General features: G+C 45.0%; 2 protein-coding genes across 4 annotated transcripts in view; one reads left to right on the top strand and one right to left on the bottom strand.

Annotated features, from left to right (window-relative positions):
* NUP88 (nucleoporin 88) overlaps window positions 1–12709 on the bottom strand; it is an 81048-nt gene extending 68339 nt beyond the window's left edge. The window contains exons 1-2 of the mRNA XM_085878486.1: window positions 12444–12709; window positions 4431–4603 (exon numbers count right to left, since the gene is read on the bottom strand). Of these exons, the coding sequence (XP_085734612.1) occupies window positions 4431–4603; window positions 12444–12683 (413 nt within the window). The 5' untranslated portion in view covers window positions 12684–12709. The remainder of the gene's footprint in view (window positions 1–4430; window positions 4604–12443) is intronic.
* CATIP (ciliogenesis associated TTC17 interacting protein) overlaps window positions 12279–19831 on the top strand; it is a 48917-nt gene continuing 41364 nt past the window's right edge. Inside the window, exon 1 of one of the 3 annotated variants that reach the window (XM_085878489.1) lies at window positions 12279–12382. The gene's annotated coding sequence lies outside the window, so the exon portion shown is untranslated. The remainder of the gene's footprint in view (window positions 12383–19831) is intronic. The other 2 variants (XM_085878491.1, XM_085878494.1) reach the window with 2 other exon arrangements.

The following is a 19831-nucleotide window of genomic DNA, read 5'->3' as shown; positions in this document are numbered from 1 at the left end:
GATCTTGGCCAACAACCTCCTTCGCTCAACAAGAGCATTGAAGATGGGGCATGGCTGGGTCTTCCAGCATGACAACGACCCGAAACACACAGCCAGGGCAACTAAGGAGTGGCTCCGCAAGAAGCATCTCAAGGTCCTGAAGTGGCCGAGCCAGTCTCAAGACCTGAACCCAATAGAAAATCTTTGGAGGGAACTGAAAGTCTGTGTTGCCCAGCGACAGCCCCGAAACCTGAAGGATCTGGAGAAGATCTGTATGGAGGAGTGGGCCAAAATCCTTGCTGCAGTCTGTGCAAACCTGGTTAAGAACTATAGGAAACGTCTGATCTCTGTAATTGCAAACAAAGGTTTCTGTACCAAATATTAAGTTCTATTTTTCTGATGTATCAAATACTTATTTCATGCAATAAAATGCAAATTAATTATTTAAAAATTATACAATGTGATTTTCAGGATTTTTGTTTTCGATTCCGTCTTTCACAGTTGAAGTGTACCTATGATAAAAATTACAGACCTCTACGTGCTTTGTAAGTGGGAAAACCTGCAAAATCAGCAGTGTATCAAATACTTGTTCTCCCCACTGTATATATTGTTGCGAATTCGCGCCCGCCGGCGTGCGAACGGCCACATGACTCGAATCGCGGCACGTCGCCCACCGGACAGACATTTCTGTTGTGACCCTCTCGGACTAACGCCGGGAGCTAGTCACGGGTGGGCCTTTCGGCCTCACCACGATCATGCCAATCGGCCACCCGCGTGGGATAGGGTGTTCGCCAAACTCGACCTACCTAAGTACCCACGCGGAGGGTAGCCCGGGCGATCGCACCTCGCCGCAGGTCGACCCTGGACACGGGCCGCTTAAGCGACCCGTTCCGTACTATCGGGATAACCGAGCGGTGTTATCGTCGGCCTCGATGGTTCCGATTAATTATCGGGTGTATTAAGCCCACTACCAACCCTTACGTGAAGCAAGATGGAGATTCAATTAAAGAAAAGACGAAGCGAAAGGGGAAAACAGTTCAACATGATGCACATTTATTCTGCGGCACACGGAGAGCACACATACAATTAAACAGAATGCACATAAAGCAATTGCAACAAAAGAAACACAACAATGTAGATCTACAACCGACTACGCGTACATATGGCAACACTTACACAGTTTTACCTCACCAGAATGGCGCCACACACACACGTTTACACAGAAACAAAAGAAAAGGGCCACCCTCAAAGACAAGGGGGGCAGACGGGGCCTGTGGGCCAATATTTGCACGGGACCTGAAAGAGCGGTCAGGTCCGCGAGACCGGGTGGATCCTACCCGTGTCTTTGTGATGAGCCGCAAATGTGGCAGCGCGGAGGTGCCCCGACTTTGTGCTCCTTCGCGGGTTTCGTTGGCACTGCTTGGAGTGGGGTGGGAATGGGGCCCCCTTTTCGCACTATCTCAGCGCGGGGGAAAAAGGGGGGGGGGAATTGTTGATGCTCTGGGGAAAAGGTATAGCTGGCTTGCTTGGGTCCCGTGACGAGCGATTCCACTGCGACCTCGTCGCCGACCGCCGTCTTCCTTACCTCGGACCTGAGCTCCTCGGTCTCTTCCCCAATTCTCCTCAGCCGACTGCAGCAAACCACCTGTATGCCCTCGCTTCCCGACTCCACTCCGCGCTCCAACCCGACTCTGCCCAAAACACTCTCCGCTCTTCCAAGGCCGACTCTCCGCTCTTCTCAAACCGCCTCGACCCAAACCGACTCTGCCGAGACCGACTCGACCCAAACCGACTCTGCCAAATTCGCCCCGCGCTTTATAGGCCGGCAGGAGAACCCATATGCAAATTTCCGGATCAGAACGTGTTCGGGGGTGGAGCCACGCTCGCCCATTGGACGGAGAAACAGGGGCGCGAGTCTCCCCTGATCCTTGAATTTGCATATCTCGATTCTACACCGACGCACCTGGAGGCGGGGCCAAACCGCCCCACGCTTGCTGATTGGACGGATCAGAAGTGGGCGTGTAGCTCCCCTGATCCTAGAATTTGCATATCTCGATTCTACACCGACGCGCCTGGAGGCGGGGCCAAACCGCCCCGCGCTTGCTGATTGGACGGATCAGAAGTGTGCGTGTAGCATTCCTGATCCAAATTCTCCTCGGAAAGGCCGCATTTTGCACTCGCGGCTCGGCGCGCGTCCCATACGAGCCCAGGACAGCCTGACGCTCGGTGCTCACAAGTGGTGCGGGAATGGCCGCAGAAGGAGAGAGGTGAAGGTGGTGGAGGGTTTATGGTAGTGGTTTATGGCCATGGTGCCGTTCGGAATGGCGGTGATGTGATGTTTGCGGGAGCGAGTTGTGAAGGTAAAGATCGTGGCTGTTGGCGTTGTTGTTGTGAAGCGGCGTTGTGGTTGGTGGTTGTGTGATGGCGGTTGAGAAGTGGTTTGTTCAAAATAAAGATAGAACAGAAAAACGACTATCTCAAAGCGTCGCAGCCCGAATGAATCACATTTATTCCCTCTAAACAACGGGTTTGGGGCTGACTACACATGTACTTACAGAGATATCTCACCTACGGGACCTGAATGGTGGTTTGCAAATTTCCTCAACTGCAACAATATGATACATTGTCATGTCCAGGGGGTTAAGTTAATGTCCCACCCTTGACACAGTTGTCATGGGTGGGGCGGTCAACACCAACATGAACGGATAGCCGAACGGTTCTACCTTGGAGGTGAACACGTGATCCTTGGAGATTATAGCGCATGCGGGACGGGAGGCGGTGAAGCACGTACCAGAGGCGTTCACGAGGACAGAAGCACAAGGGTTTATACATGAACCCACGACGAATAGACAGACAAGCAAATTTTATAAATAAGGGTTCGATCAACATAAATCAAATGTTTAAAATGGAAATAAATCAAAACGTGATGATTGAAAACAACGTGAGGTAAACTAAAGCTAATTTTGAGACCTCTCCACACGGACTTGGATACAGACAAGGGGAAAAGATAAAATAAAAGAAAATCCCTCCCTTGATTCTGGCACTTAGCTTCGGTGTGCAGAGATGATCTTTTATGAACTTGGCGATCGTCCTGCATGGAAAACTGCACCCAAAACGGTGCCAAGTAGCTCTCTGGGTGGGAAGCGCAAGTGAGGTAATTCATGTGGCGGTATTCATCACCAGGACCCAGAAACCACCGTGCAGCTTCATCTCACGAACTAATATGCCAACCCTGCTCCTCGTACACCAGATCCGCTCATTGCAAATAGGTGCTGCCTTTAACCTTGACCATTCGACAGGATGTTTTCTGAAGCCCCCCCTCCCCCCCCCCCGAGATAAGCCCACGATGCGTGCTCTTCTTCTCTTCTCCTCTCAGAAATTTACACGCTTCATGACTCAGCAATCCTCAATGGCTAGCAACTTGCTCCAGCACGCAGGCAAATTTACAGCAAGAACACAAATATTTTGCTGCTATTTCATCGTGCCAAGAGGAGAGCAAAAAAAAAAACGAGACCCTCCGTCTCAACCACGTTCCTCACTCCAACTCTCTGCTCTCCGATCATGCCCTCTTGTCTCTGACGTCACACCGACCAATCATAAGCTCCGGGAGCATGACTTGCTGGTCCAAAGCTGGGAAAGTAAGGGGTTTTTTTTACCCGCTCGGAAATGTTCAGCTCTGTTGTTGCTGAAAACGTGATTCTTTTATCTGCCACATGGACACATTGTGTTATGGCCACCAATCACAACCAGGAAGCACCATTGGTGTTATTCAGCAGTCTGGATGGAACAGTGATTATTTTGCCCTCATGAGCTGTAAGAAGGGTGAAACCAGGTCGCTAGATTCGCTTTTCATCTGCTTGGTGACAGCTTTAGACTGAGCCTCACATGAACTGCTGTTGGCAAGCAAGACGCCATTATGATGTTGGTCCAAGTCAGGAAAATTATGTATGTATATATATATATGTATATATATATATATATATATATATATATATATATATATATATATATATATATATATATATATATATATATATATATATATATATATATATATATATATATATATATTTATATATATATATATATATATATATATATATATATATATATATATATAACATCTCCACACAAAAAATTAATAATAATAAAAAAACAGGGTGCATTTTCATGTTCACAGTTATCAATAGTAATGGGAAAATAGGAGACAAAGACTCAACAGACATAGGAGAAATAGGACTAGAATGTAGGGATGCAACGCGGTATGAGGGGAGGAATACAGGGTCTCATTGGGTATAGTAAAGATGAGAGGCAGAAATGGGAGAGACCATGAGGTGGAAACTTCACTTAAATTTCTCATCTTCTTGCATTTCAAAATTGCTATCATGTCAAGCTTTAAGGAATCAAGGTTAATCTACAAACACCAGTCATTTTATCTCGGTGAGGAGTACCTGCAGTTGTAAGAAGCTTTCCGGGTGCATTGTGAGATGCCATGCCTGTAGCGTTCCTCTGGCAACTCTAACACAGAGATCCCACGTTGACCGATGAGCGCTACAAGATTCCACCTTGGTGCAGGAACGAGGCGATCGACCGGGAAATTGGGAGCAGACACACACAACATCACCTGTGAATGAGATAGTAAGAGAGAAATAGGGGAGGTTGGTATGAAAGATAAGAAAAAAAAAAATCCAACGGATCCAGAAGGGGCAACATTATCGTGAGACTTTGGGTAAAGTAATGCAAAGTGTTAACAATTTCGAACAATGGGTGGATTTCCAAAATAACGTGTTTTGAAGACGAGTGTGCTAAACAAAGGTCTGGTAATCTAAAATGTGTACAATAGGTCAAGATGGAATTCATAATTTATGATATAGCACACTATTCGTATCTCAGGTTCAATGGCTCATTGAAGAGCTTGCACATAAATTACATGCAGGATAAGGACAAAAGAAAACAAGAAAAAGAGCAATCAGAGATTGCAAACACTTGCCAGGACTTCTTTTTAGTGGTGTATTTTATAGGTTTTAGGGTAAATCCAATATGGCTGCCAAACCATGTGACCAATGACATATGTGTGAACCTTTTGTTCCTCATGGACAGGCAGTCAGGCATGTAAAGTTTTGCCTAGATTTGTTCATCCACTTCAGAGAAGATTTGTGAAGGTTTTTTGTTTTTTTCAACAATGTGGCTGCCAAATCACGTGACTGATGACGTCATGGTTTTTTTTTTTTTCTGTGGACCATTTTATCCCCAGATGACCCACAAAAATGTTCATACTGATTGGATGTGGCGTTCTACATATGCAATTATGTCATAATGAGAGTAGCTATGACGTCATGAAAAATCACACTCATTCCCCATGAGAAGTACTTGCCGTGCCAAGTTTCAATTTTTTTCTTGGTGCGGTTTCAGAGATAGAGGTCCAAAGTTGTTCTGCTTTTCCAATTTGGCTGCCACACCACATGACCTATGATGTCATAATTATCATTAAAACATTCCACATGAGTAGTCGCACCAATGGTGGAAATTCCGTCTCAATCCGAGTTAGCAGTTACAGAGAAAAACACGAAAGTTCTGTGCGGACAAACAGACAAACCCAAATGCAATACCCTCACGGAATCCTTCGGCTCGGGTAACGAGAAAGGCACTCAGTAGAGCGCATACCTCCTCCACGCTGAACAGTTTACAGTTCGTATCCCACTGATAGGCTGGATCTGGATCCGAACCTGAACCAAAATCTAATCGGCTTGTTCTTGTCACCGAACCAACTCATCCACCAAGTTTTATCGTAACTTGTCCACACCGTTTGGAAATAACATACTTTATATCATTTTTGGCCCCATCTCCAAATGGTGAAGAATCACTTAACATATGTACACACATATTGTTGTGGTATCGGTGGCGAGGACGACCGCTAGATGGACCGTGGTCGCCAATATTTTGACGGTGTTAGGGAGGGTCCACATGTCTAATTCCAATTTACCCAAGTACCCACGCCGTCTACCGGGGAAGCCACACCCTCTACTCTGTGGGATTATGTTAAAAAAAAGCAAAATTTTGGGTAGATTCTTGGCACCCATGTTTAAACACATCAATAAACTTCACTGATTCAGAAAAAAAGGGTGCCAGTTTTTCTATTAGCTTTTAGGGCCTCCATTTTGAATTTCAAAATGGCTGCCGTTTTTACCCTATATGGGCTGTTTCACAGTCATGGTCATTTCTGGTATTTTGTACCCTTGCATGCTAAATAGCTAAATGAGAGGCTGTAGTATCTGTCATTAGGGCCAGTAGTTGGTACTAGTGATGGCACAACTTGGACCACTTTTTATTTGACAAAAAGTCAATTTTTGGCAGAATGGCATAAAAATTGCCATTTTTTTTGACAAATAGCTGTCTCATTTTCTCCAGGTACACTGCATTCACAGTGTATAAACAAATACAAGCAGAAATTGGGACTTTTATTTGTTGTTGCATCAATTTAATACCTCTTCTGTACTTTGTCCACAACATATTCATTTCAGACTATGAATATTTATTTCACCCTCAATAAATATGTCCCACCGTTTGTCCGTCAAAAAATATCCTCTCCGGAAATGCATATTGTAGAAGAATTTTTATATATAAATAAAAGGTCTTTTTAAAAGTTTATTGTGCGTTTTACCATGTGTGTATATACCTGCACTGATATTATGCTACAAAGTTTGAGTGTAACCAATAACCTTCTATTTGGATGGCCTGCACTGATTGCCTTACATGTGTCCGTCAAAAATGTGTCCTCTCCCGAAACACCTAAACTGCCACGAGTTATAAGGAAACTACTTGCTGGCTATAAATAAACTATATTCATTCAGATGCTCCAAAAATTTGGATTCAAGTATTGTAATTAACAATGTTGGATTTGGAGAAATAAAAATATAAAAATATTGAGTTTGAATTTTTAGTGGTTGTGAGACAAACTTGGTACCCTCATTGTGAAACTGCCCATATGTATGATTTTTCAGTATTTAACGTTATTTTGAACATGTAATTAAAAGTGTGTGCAAATAGAGTTTGGGTACCAAATGCATTGTAGTTGAGACAACTGTTCATCTGAACTCTGTTTGTATGGATATCAACAGGTTTGATGTTAATGTCAAGAAATATTGTTATGAATGTGACACTTATTACTGGTATCTGACGAATATTTTCTGCTTGCAATATGATACATATCCACTGTGAACCAAATAGCTGACTGCTTTATTTCAGAAGACCAAAAATGCACAGTGGACATCCCATCCTATAAAATACTTAAGGCATTGAAATTTATTGCAACTTGTTAATTTCACTTATGGTTACGATTCCAGATTAACCATGGCGTCCTGTGGAGAACCATCATGTAAGAAGCGTGCAACTGAACCTTCCATTGACTTTGGAATCTGCTTGTTGTGTCAAGAAGTGATTGGCATGCATGAGTTTGCCAACACCAACAAAATTCTCATGGCACCAGATGGATCTATTCATCCCACTACAGACAAGAGCACAGTGATAAAGCTTCTGTAAGATCTGGTGGCCAATGACACAGCTCAAGCTTCTGCACAACCTGCTGAGTTTGAAGAGGGATCTGAGACATGTCTTGTAGTTGATGGAATGGGAGTGGTACAGGAATTAATGGCAGGCAAAAATTTCAAGACTTGCAAAGAACTTGCAACATCCTTCGTCACACTCATTGACTCAAAGGCTCGTGGATATTGTCAAGTGCGAGTTATATTTGATAATTACACCAAGAATGCATCACTGAAGGAGCAGACTAGAGAGCGGCAGAAAGGCAAGCTGAAGGGAACTAAATTCACGAACTCTCTTTCACAAAGGATTCACGAACTCTCTTCCTTTCCCATCAGCTCATCCACTACAGTACTCTCAAGGTTATGACTGCAACACGGAAAGAGGTAATGATGAATTATGAAGTTGAAACAATGACCGGTGTCAGCACACAGGAAGAGGCGGACACTTATAAATTATCATGCTGTAGAAGTTGCGAGCAATGGAATGAATGTCCACATATATTCACAAGACAATGATGTGCTACTTTTGGCTCTAAGAAGAACACCGCTACTTGGCAACCATTCTGCACTAATCATGGGCACAAGCGAAAGATGACGGAAAGTCTTCCTACAGCCTATACATGACAAGCTTGTCCCAGAGAAATCAGCAGCTTTGATCAACTGGCATGCTCTCACAGGCTGTGATATGACAGGACATATTCAAGGGAAGTGAAAGAAGGGGTGCTTTACAACTTTCCTGAAGGCAAGCCCCACCATTCCGAGAGCACTAGCTGACCTTGGCGAAGGGGATGAGCCATCTGAAGAAGTTCTTCGTGGTTGTGAAGAGTTTCTTTGCTCTCTTTTCTCTCCAGTTGGAGTCCACTTTGGGCAAGCAAAGATGCTGAGATGGTTTTTGTTCAACTAATTCACAGATGAACAAGGAGTTGACAAACTGCCACCGACTCAAGGAGCATGGATTGAACATATATGCGGTGCCCATGTCCAGTGTAATATCTGGCGCCAGGATATGGTATTGAACCCAACTTTTCTTGACCCTTTGACCTTGGGGTGGTGAAACCAAGACAAAAGCTACTGGTTGTTCTTTCTCAGGTTGCACCAGCTCCAGTCTCAGTGCTGCAGTTCGTCAGGTGTAACTGTGAGAAATCAAAGTGTTCAAGAAGGTGCTCATGCAGAGGAAACGGTGTGGTCTGTACCGAACTTTGCAAATGTGGTGGGGAAGGCAACAGCTGAACGAACATAACACCACCAAGGATTGGCGAAGATCGAGAGGATGATTGAAGCAATGACAATTGTAAATGTTTAATCAGTAACATTGACACTCCTGATTTATACATGTAGCATTTTCATACCTTTGAAAAAAAAAAAAAAAAAAAAAAACTTATCCATCTTCTAATTGTATAACCACCCAAATAAATTTATATTGAATTACATGCTCTCCATTATTTCTGTTAAATGTTTTGGAGGATTGGCAAAGAGTGTTCCAATCATAAATATGTTGTTATTATTGGAATCATCCTGTGCCAAAACATATGATTAGACACCAAAAACATCTTCTTATGTCTATTGGTTCAAAAGTAATGGAATTTTAGAAAGAAAACCCCCAAAATTAGGTGGCCATCTTGAATTTTTTCCAATATTTAGAGTATTTCTAGTGCTCTTAGTTTGCTTCTAATGAATCTTTGTCCCCTTTATACGAGTTTAGATAAAATAAATATTGTATGACATTTGAATGAATAGTTATGGTTAATTTGCAATATTATTTTTAAAAGAAGATTTTCGGCGGTGGCCATTTTGAAATTCTAAATGGAGGCCCTAAATGTTAATGGAAAAACTGGCACCCTTTTTTTTTCTAAACCAGTGAAGTTTCTATATGTGTTTCGACATGGATAACACAAATCTACCAAAAAATGACAAATCCAGAAAATGTTACACAAGCCTACGGATTACTCGCCCGACTTTGTCCGAACCGAGTCGCTGTTACAAACTCGGATCCGGCGTAACTGAGCAGAAGTTACCAAAGCCGCGCCTGACCAAATGAACAATTTACGGCACAAAAGGCCTTCCTAGTTCTCAAGCCCGAACCATACTGGGCCAATGAAAGAAATGACAGGCAACGAGCTGGTACATTTAACAGGGGTTTATTTACAGTCATCGGGAAGGGAGACACAGAGCAGACTTAATCACGAATATGCAGGCAATGTACAGTGAGCAAAATGACTTAATTTATACTTATAGGACGGCGCCACCACAGACACACACATACCAAAAGAACATGGACCCCACCAGGTTTTTATTTCGACCCTTGCAGCCAAGGGGATAGACAGGCTGGAGGTCAGAGTTTGGCCGGGTACCTGGCTGCCTCGAGTGGTTACACAGACTCCAACCCACCACGATGGGACTCGAACCCACGACCCGGAATCTAACGAGCACCATGGTCCTGGCTGCCACGACCACCACCACCACCACGAGGAACCGCGGGAAAGACCGCGGACCAAGACCGCAGACGACGACGACTGCAGACGCACACCAAGAGCGATGGCGACCCCTTTTTCCTCCGACAAATTCCAACCCAAATCCAGCAAACACTCAGGGGAGCCCAGCAATTCTTATCCCTCCCTGGACGGGGTGGGGTGACCGGTCCCCTGAGGTAATCTTTGCCCTGATTGGACAGGGTTTCATGGGGTGATGAGCTGGCCATCCGTGATTGGACAGGGGGGAACCCCCTCCTTTCCTGGGCGGAGTCGGTGTTCTGAGGTGAGGAAACCTCCGCCCACATTGAACGCACGTGGGCAATGGCGTTGATGGGGCGGAGAAGTAAAGGATTGATTTGTTGGCATTGGGTATTGCAAAAATCTAACAAGAAAGAAACTCGCAGCGCACGGACACTTATCAACCCATTGAAAATAGGGGAGGGATTCTAACTACCCACATATACTTAACGAAATAACTAAACTTTGGGACTGCTGACTGTGTGCAAGAGGCTTCCAAATCCGTAACAATATATCGTATCCGGACCTTCACCAAAATCAAATCTATTTGGCCTTGTCACACACCCAACCTGTCCACCAAGCTCCGTCCGAATCAGTATCCAACTTTTTGAGATATCCTGTTCACACACAGACAAAGACAGACAGGGGTGAAAACACGACCCCCATCCACGTTTGGTGGCAGAGATAACAACAGTGTTGCTTTTTCGAGATTCATGGAAGAGCCAGGTGACGGAAATAATGCACCAGAGAGAGACAGAGGGACACACAGACACAGACACACACACGACCTGCAAGAGGATTGGTTTAGATAGGGTTCATGGGATTAATAAAGATGCTAGGGAGGGATGGGGGAGGAGATGAGGGTGTACCATCTGTTTGGAACCTGGGAAGGAAGAGTGGGATTACACAACGACTGGAAGGCAGTTCTTCAGACAGGAGAAAAAGGTTAGCGTGGAAGTGGGCAGCAAGCATGGATTTGGAGAGTTGAACCAGGATGGGATTATTAAAAGAATGAGTTGTCCTGGTGGAGTTGAGCAGGTTCAGAGGGCTGAGAGCTCGATAATTTTTTTTTTTTAAGGACTCGGAGACCCGTCTGTGATGGGACAACAGACCTTGTGCTTCAGGAAAACAGATATCGTTGACTGTGATGTGAGGTCTGCCTTCCAGGAGAGAGGAGGAGGAGATTGGGACCATACTCTGTGCAGAGTGTTGATTCTGCCGAAGCAGTTTCCTTAGCTATTGGGCACAATCCTGGATGGTTTGCCACTCCGACACAGTGTACCAGCAAGCTGGCACTCATTTTGCTGACCTCGGAAGGATGACAGGCCAAGTTAACCACACCTGGTATGGTGTGGTTCAACAGTTGAGCGGGATTTGAACTCAGGACCCTCAGATCCAAAGCCCATCACCCTAACCATTAAGCCAACACCAGGCATGCCTTCCAGGAAAGAAATATATCATAATCAGACCGTTATATGGAAGTAAAGACGGTCATGTAGAATCTTCCAATCATTCCTTCAGTACAGTAGGGTTCTGCATGTCACATCCACCTCAACACAACTTATGATGAGGTACGAATGTGTGTTGGGTAGACAGGATAAAAAATGGTGAGGAGGACCAATATATGTCCAAACCACTCTTAAATATTCGAAGTGATCAACTACAGTCGCAAAATTAAATGTGGTGCAAGTCACCTCGTTGTCACATACATCACTCAGTCCTGCGGTTGCAAACTCACCTCCGAGCTGTAACCTGGGTTCGAATCCCGACCCGGCTATAAACGGTTATCCCGGTGTTTCACAGGCGAGCATAATCAGTGTGTGTGTGCCGTCCTGAGGATGAACGTCCCATCTGCCAGTATTCGTTGGTGTACATCAAAGATCCCACAGTATCTTTCACGAAGAGTTGGCGAGCAATCTCCGGCGTCCTGTCCCAATCTTAATCGAACGTCAGGCCCGGCCAGCCTGTTCGTGACAGATTTTGGCCAAGCTTCACCTCTCCATGCATCAAACACTCCCTGAGTAAAAGACCCAAACCCTCACCCCGACCATCTTAACCCTCCTGTTCCTCACTCTGTCTCAGGCTATGGATCCTGGTACTATCACAGTCTACTCTGCTGAATAATTCACCTGCACTTCTTACGCGTCTACCTTTCATCATCGTCATTACCTGAAACAACCCCCACAATAACGTGAGAACAATTGAGGCTGTTCGATAAAAAAAGAAAAAAAAAGAAAAAAAAAAAAAAAGAAAAAAAAAAAAAGAGGAAGAACAATTAGTCCTGTAGTTTCGAAAATCCCACCGGTCGCTGCAGGAGATCACGTGGTGACACCAACTGGGCCACGAGGACCCCAAACCGGGAATACAACACAGGTACGATGGACCGAATGACCAGATCCATTTTTCCTCATATCGTTTTTATTTTCTCACTCACCTCGGCTTCCACTTCTCTGCCATTCTCCTCTGCTGCTTCCAATCGCCTCAGGTTAAGTGTTAATAACCGAGCCCGGTCTTCATCCCACACGTATAACTCTCCGTCTCGCTCGAACATCACGTCCCGAGCACCTCCCCGCCGATCCCCGCCGCTGTCATTCCTCGATAGAACTTCTCGTAGCTCTGAAAACATTCCGTGTTTGCTCAACGCTTTCCGCCACTTAACTTCAGTCGCCCCCATAACGACGGCAACACGAGCAATGAATTCTGGTGAAAGGAAAACTTGACGTTATACAGTAATTTTTAACGGAATATCCTGGTTCATTGCATGTATACTTTAACCGTATAATACGATATTTATTTGATGTAATAATTTCAAAACATCAAAAATATGGAAGTTGGAAACCAGTCTCGCTGATTCGTATGCACCGTGTACAGCACAATCATTTATCGTCTCGTACACCGCAACGATCAACCAGAGATATCAAAGCGTTTCAAGTCGCACAAGGAAAAACAATTTCATACGAATCAAGATAGTAAAAAGGATTTTTTAAAAAGCAGTAGCAGTTGATGTTTAAAAAAAAAAAAAATACCCACTCAGAGTAATCCGAGGCAAATAACCCCATCCACTGATGATCGATTTCGAACACAATAGCAATTGAGGAATGGCCCCTCCCCCTTGTTTCTGCTCTGAAACTCTTCAGACTGAAAATGTTTTTTTTCTTGAGGAGGTCAGGTCAGGTATGGGAGCATGCGCCGGAGCAGCGCGTCGCTGCGTCCACTTTCCACCGGTACTCCAGAGGCCTCCGTCTGGCCATACCCCCAGGCAGATGCCTGGCACATCCCCATCTCGTTGAGATGCTGATCAACCTGATGTAACCACGAGGCACGTGGTCGGCCCATTGGCCTCCAATCAAGAGGCTCCATCGCTGAGAGAATCTGATGAACAGGATCAGCGTCAGGAAAATGAGCCACGTGTCCATACAGCAGCAGCTGATGCTCACGGACGATGCATGTAACAAATCTCATTTGAATTTCTCTCAGCAAGCGCTAGTTGGACACAAAGTCCGACCAGCGAAAGCCAAGGATTCTCCGAAGAGACCTGGTACCAAAGGAATTAAGTCTCTGTCTCAGATCCTTGGTCAGAGTCCAAGTCTCGCATCCATAGAGCAAGACTGGAAGCACCAAGGACCTGAAGACTCGGACTTTCGTCCTCCCGTACAGGTACCGGCAGCGCCACACCCCATGATCCAGTGAATCCATGACTCCCCAGGCCCTACACAGACGTCTGTTAACCTCTGGCTCACAGCCGGCAGAGACATTAATATCACTGCTAAGGTAAGTGAATCTCTCCACGACCTCAACATTCGTGCCACAAACAGGCACAGACAGGACAGCAGCATCCAATATGTCATTGAAAGCCTGCATCTTAGTTTTCACCGAGGAAACCCATAATCCCAGCGGCTCCGACTCCTCTTTCAGCACCTCGAGGGCCCCAAAAGGAGTCTCCACAAAGATGACTGCATCATCTTCGAAATCAAGGTCAGAGATCTTGACATTCCCAAATTATGCACCGCAGCTTGATCTCTCCAACATCCTCCCTCGAAGCCAGCCCATACAAGTGCTGAAAAGTATGGGGGCCAGTACATACCCCTGACAAATTCCAGTAACAAGTGGGAATAAGTCAGAGATGGTATCACCACATCTCACAGTACTCTCAGTACCAGAGTGTAGTTCAGACATCAGATCGATCAGTTTTGGTGGCACCCCACGAAGTCCAAGAATCCTCCAGAAGGCATCTCAATTCACTGAATCAAACGCTTTACAGAGATCGACAAAGGCTGCAAGCAGCCCCTACTGAAACTCTCGTCTACGTTCGGTGAGGACCCGAAGAGCAAGGATGCAGTCAATCGTTGACCTCTTTGGTGTAAAGCCTGACTGCTCTGGACGCTGGTGATCAAGCAGATGGTGGTGAACCCTATCAATAATTATCCGAGCAAAGACCTTGCCTAGCACTGAGGGTGGTGTCACCCCGCGGTAGTTGTTGCAGTCTTGGCGATTACTCTTCTCTTTCCAGAGAGGGACAACAATGCCCCTCTTCCAGTCAGTTGAGATGATGCCTGTGCTCCAGGCAGAGCACAGAACTGCATGCAACGACACGAGTACAGCATTTCCACCAGCCTTGGTAAGTTCAGCATGGATGCCACAGATCCCTGGAGCATTAACCTATTTCAACCAGTTCACCACAGCCTGTATTTCCACAAACGAAGGTGGATCACAGATTATTAGATGGTCAGCAATAGGGTCAGTAACACCCCTAACATCCAACTCGACAGCTGGTGGATCAGCCTGGTCCAGCCACTCAAAGTAATTGGCCCAGCGGGCCTTCACTTTGGACTCCTCTGTCAAGAGCCCACCACCCTCTGCTCTAACTGCAGTACACCGAGGGACGGGCTTGGAGGAATGCAATGTGCAAATTCCCCTGCAAGCAGGATAAGAATTACTTAACTGCAGGTGATGCTCTACCCCCTCACAGATTCCTCACACACGGACCTCCTTGTCCACCCTTAGTGCACTTGCAGTTTTATGCCTCAGTTCCCTGAACAGCTCAGCTCTGCCATTCAGCCTGGACCTGCAAATCTGTTCAATGGTATCCAGTGTCCCCTGAGAGACAAAATTATTCTTCGCCCAATAATGAGTTCCCAGACATCCACCGGCCTCATCGAGGACGGTGGTCTTGAAGGTACTCCATGACTTCAGGATCTCCAAAAGCACCCAGACCCCCCCCCCCGCACCCCAAATCTCCACTCAGCCTGTTCACAAACTCCTTAGCTACCCTCTCATCCTTGAGCTTGCCAATATCCAGTCGAGGCTGGGATAGTACCATTCAACCGGATTTAAGATGCAGCTTCAGAGTTGCTACAACAAGCCTGTGGTCAGTATTGAGGAACTGAGCACTCGAGTCAACCTAACAGTTGTGGATCATCCTCCAATGACCATCAACGGGCACATTGTCAATCTCCTTTGCCACACTACCAGCGCTGGAATACCAAATCCAGTGATGAGCCTGTGGCTGCTGAAACCATGAACTAGCCACCCTAAATCCATGACTTCTTGCAAAATCAAGGAACTTAGTGCTCTTATGGTTCACAGTTCCAGACCCGTGGGTATCAACATATGTCTCATAACCATCCACATCAGTTCCAGTCGATGCATTGAAATCCCGCAAGACTAGAAGAGTATCTCGCCTGGGGCTCTGATCAACCATGGACTCGAGCGTGGCATAGAATGAATAGTGAACAAATTTAAACGAGTATGTTGTCTAAAAGATCAGCAATGTAATAACAAAACAACGTTAGCTGGGATGATGTAAAGCAAGGACTTACTGTACAGCTTTCATCAATTCTTATAATAATAAATGTCAGTGTGTGTCCATCAGTCCATCCATCAGTCTGGCCATTCGCCTCCTCCATAATTCAAAACCATGAAACCTAGTGGCCCCAAACTTTGCATACATACGAAGGGAACTCCAAGGTGGTGAACGAATGAAAATTGGGTGTTTTGGGTTCATTAAAACGCCCCTTTTGAAGATAATTAACGGCCTTATTTAATTATATCCTTTTTAATTATATCAGACACATGTTTGGACACCTCGCACTACATGGGGTCTTAAGATGCATCCTCGGTTACCTTGCTGGGGTCTTACTTCATCATTTTATTCGGCCTGCTCAACAATGCCTTGAGTTGGAACAGGCTGCAGCGTTTTATTAATGATAAAGCGCTCAAAATGTTTTGGTTTTTTAAAATCTCCTCGCTGATATCATCGAATGCCTGATCTTCACACCTAAGAATCGCTGTATACATCACTTTTGTAAGTGCGATAGTTTTCAAATGAGGAGCTTGGAGCAATTTTGGAAAATATATGATACAATTTTCCACAATCTACTTTCACGGACTAATTAAAGTATATCGTCGAAATATTATTTCAGTTTTGAGGATCAGATGTCGTGGAAATAAGTGTTGAGATCTGGAGTGAAATCTGATAATTTAAAGAAATAACGTTTCTTATAATGAAGTCTGCACACGTATTTACTTAAAGCAACTAAGGCTATGTATGGTCCCTCCTTCTCCATATGTAGACAAGAAAATGTGAAATTGCTAAAGCATTAAACTTAATTTTTTTCTCCTGTTTGGAGAATTATATTGATGGAAGAAAAGATATAAGAATATGCCAAAATTAAGCAGCTTCTTTGAGCTGGTTTCATTAAGTGCAACGAAAATAATTTAAACTAGAACGGGCACTCATAGAGCGCATACCTTCGCCGCCACTACTTTTTTTGTTCTTGGTATGAGTGTGGGGAACTGGTTTCATATGAATGGTCTTATGACACAAACCACATATCTATAATGTCATGACCCCCCCAGCCCGACTTTCGGGGGCTACGGACTAAACAACAATCAACTCACGTCGTTTTGGCTAGTCTTCACTCGCAAGCTCGGTGAATACAACGTTTCAACAAGAGAAGGTAATCTCGTTTGATGCTGGTTTCATGCAAATCAAATAAGAATTGACTGAGTTATGCCGAAAACCGCATAATTTTCAAGGGCGTGACCCCCCCCCGACATTTTACCCCAACCGGTGACATGTGTTATGACGTCATTGTGTCACAAGATTGGGCATTAAATTCTGAACATTTTGGTGCTGGGTTCATGTAAAGCGGACAAGAATTGACCGCATTATGACAAAAACCGCATATTTTTCAAGGTCGTGAACCCCCTGACCTTTGACCCCTAACCGGTAACAAGAGTATGGGCGTCATTGTGTCATATTGCATATCACAAGATGAGGCGTTGAATTCTGAACATTTTGGCGTTAGTTGCATGCAAATTGAATAAAAATTGACCGTGTTATCGTAAAAAGACGATTTTGACCTTTTCGTGACCTTGACCTTTGACCCGAACGATCCCAAAATCTAATCGAATGCTTCCTGGCTAATAACCAATCATCCCACCAAATTTCATGCAATTCGGTTTAATACGTTTTGAGTTATACGACTCACAAGATTACAAATAAATAAATAAATAAATAAATACACGCCGACCAAAACATGACCTTTCGCAGAATGCGAAGGTAATTAGTGCAACGAAAATAATTTAAATTAGTGTAACAAAAATAATTTAAATTAGTACAACAAAAATAATTTAAATTAGTGCAACAAAAATAATTTAAATTAGTGCAACAAAAATAATTAATCAGCGGGATCGACACAAAGGCGACCGCGGCCGAGTTCTCCATGGAGAATCTCCGGGGTTAGGAAGGCAAAATAAATTCAATTAAAAATCTAATTAAAAGAAAGAAAGAATGAATGCTTATCATAACGGGAGGATTAGGGTGAGTGAAGGAACACTGAAAAATTTCCACACAATTTTTTTTTTCTGTCAGGAATGCATTCACCCCTTTAATACATCTTAAAATAGGGGCAATACCCCTGGGTGCTCACCTTGTAGAATAATAATACTGAGGAGAAAGTCAACGTGGGATGGAATCAGCAAAAATGTTCCAATTAACCAATGTTCTAGCAAATACTTATTTTGGGGGGCACCCCCCTTTTATTTTTTGAGATACCTCCATACACCCCCTTCGATCCCATTTTCTTTTTTAATGTCATGAACAAACTTTGGTACATCACGGGTGATTAAGGTTGTAGTCAAGTTTCCTCGAAATTGTGTGTGTTGTTTTGGAGAAGAAAGTATATATATATATATATATATATATATATATATATATATATATATATATATATATATATATATATATATATATATATATATATATATATATTGTTGTGGTTACCAGATTCGCAAACCACCATTCAGGTCCCTTAGGTGAGGTATCTCGGTAAGTGCATGTGTAGTTAGGCCCAAACCCGTTGTCTAGTGGGAATACATGTCATTTATGCGAGCTGCGACTCTTCAGGATAGCCGTTTTTCTTTTACTATCTTTATTTTGGACCAACCGCCATGATTACCATCACAACCACAACAACAACCACTAACCACAACGCCGCTTCACCACAACCGCCACGACCTTTACCGTCACAACTCGCCAACATCGCATCACCGTCATCTCGCGCCACTCATGGGCACCGATGCTGGACTCGTGTAGGGCGCACGTTGAACAGCGTGTACAAAATCACGGATTTTGTGCTTCAAAAACGGATCAAAAACGACACACGCCCACTTTTTGCCGTCCAATCGGTGAGCGAGGGGCGATTTGGCCCCGCCTCCAGGGCGATCGATATATGCAAATTTGTGGATCAAAAAGCCTTCACGCCCACTTTTTCTCGGGCCAATGGGGAGCGAGGTGAAAGGTCAAAGGGAGGGGGTCAAAGGCGAAGCTACGGGGGGGATAAAAGGACGGTGTTCGTCAGTCAGTCAGTCAGTCAGTCAGTCAGTCAGTCAGTCAGTCAGTCAGTGGAGAGGAGAGGAGAGGAGAGGAGAGGAGAGGAGAGGAGAGGAGAGGAGAACGAGAAGGAGTCGGAACGGAGGGGACGAGTGTGGAAGTCTGGAGCCCGAAGCCTGCAGTGGCTGGAGAAGCTGAAGAGAGTCAGACGAGGGGGTGCTCGCGTCGGTGCCAGGAGCTGCACGCCCGAGGGAGGCCGGCAGCGCGACCTGGCCGAGGTGGAGACGCACACCAGGGATAATAAACATCCTCTATACCCCGAGCATCAGCAACCCCCTCCTGTTTCCCCCCGCGCTGAGATAGTGCGACCAAGGGGGCCCCGTTCCCACCCCCTACCAGACACCGTCCACGAGGCCCGCGGGTTGCGGGGCCATCGCCGCTCCGCGTCTCATCACCAGACGGGTAGGCGCGACCCGGTCTCGGCCTCAGGCCCGCCTCATCCTTGAGGGTATTTCTTTTCCTTGGTTTTGGGTATGTGTTGTCGGCGCCGTCTGTGAAGTAGAATTGTATAAGTGTTGCCGTGTGCTCGGTAGTCGGTATTAGCTCTGCATTGTCTTCGCTTTTATATTTGCTTTTTGTGTAAATGGAATATTGTTTTCTTTTTTTTGTGTGCTTTTGGTGGAATTGTATTTGTGTGCTTCCCGTGTGCCGCGAATAAATGTGCTTTATTGTTGAACTGTTCTCCCGCTTCGCTTCGTCTTTTCCTCCATTGAATCCCCATCTTGCTTCACGTAAAGGGTTGGTAGTGGGCTGAATACGCCCGATAATTAATCGAACCGTCGAGGTCGACGATAACACTGCTCGGTTATTCTGATAGTACGGAACGGGTCGCTTAAGTGGCCCGTGTCCGAAGTCGACCTGCGGCGAGGTGCGATCGCCCGGTCTACCCTCCGCGTGGGTACTTAGGTAGTTCGAATTTGGCGAGC

The sequence above is a fragment of the Eptatretus burgeri genome, chromosome 4 (genome assembly GCF_056783735.1).
Source record: "Eptatretus burgeri isolate ZD-2024b chromosome 4, Ebu_testis_v1, whole genome shotgun sequence".
Taxonomy (NCBI): domain Eukaryota; kingdom Metazoa; phylum Chordata; class Myxini; order Myxiniformes; family Myxinidae; genus Eptatretus; species Eptatretus burgeri.
The sequence above is the reverse complement of the archived record's forward strand: the minus strand, read 5'-3'. Positions and strand labels throughout refer to the sequence as shown.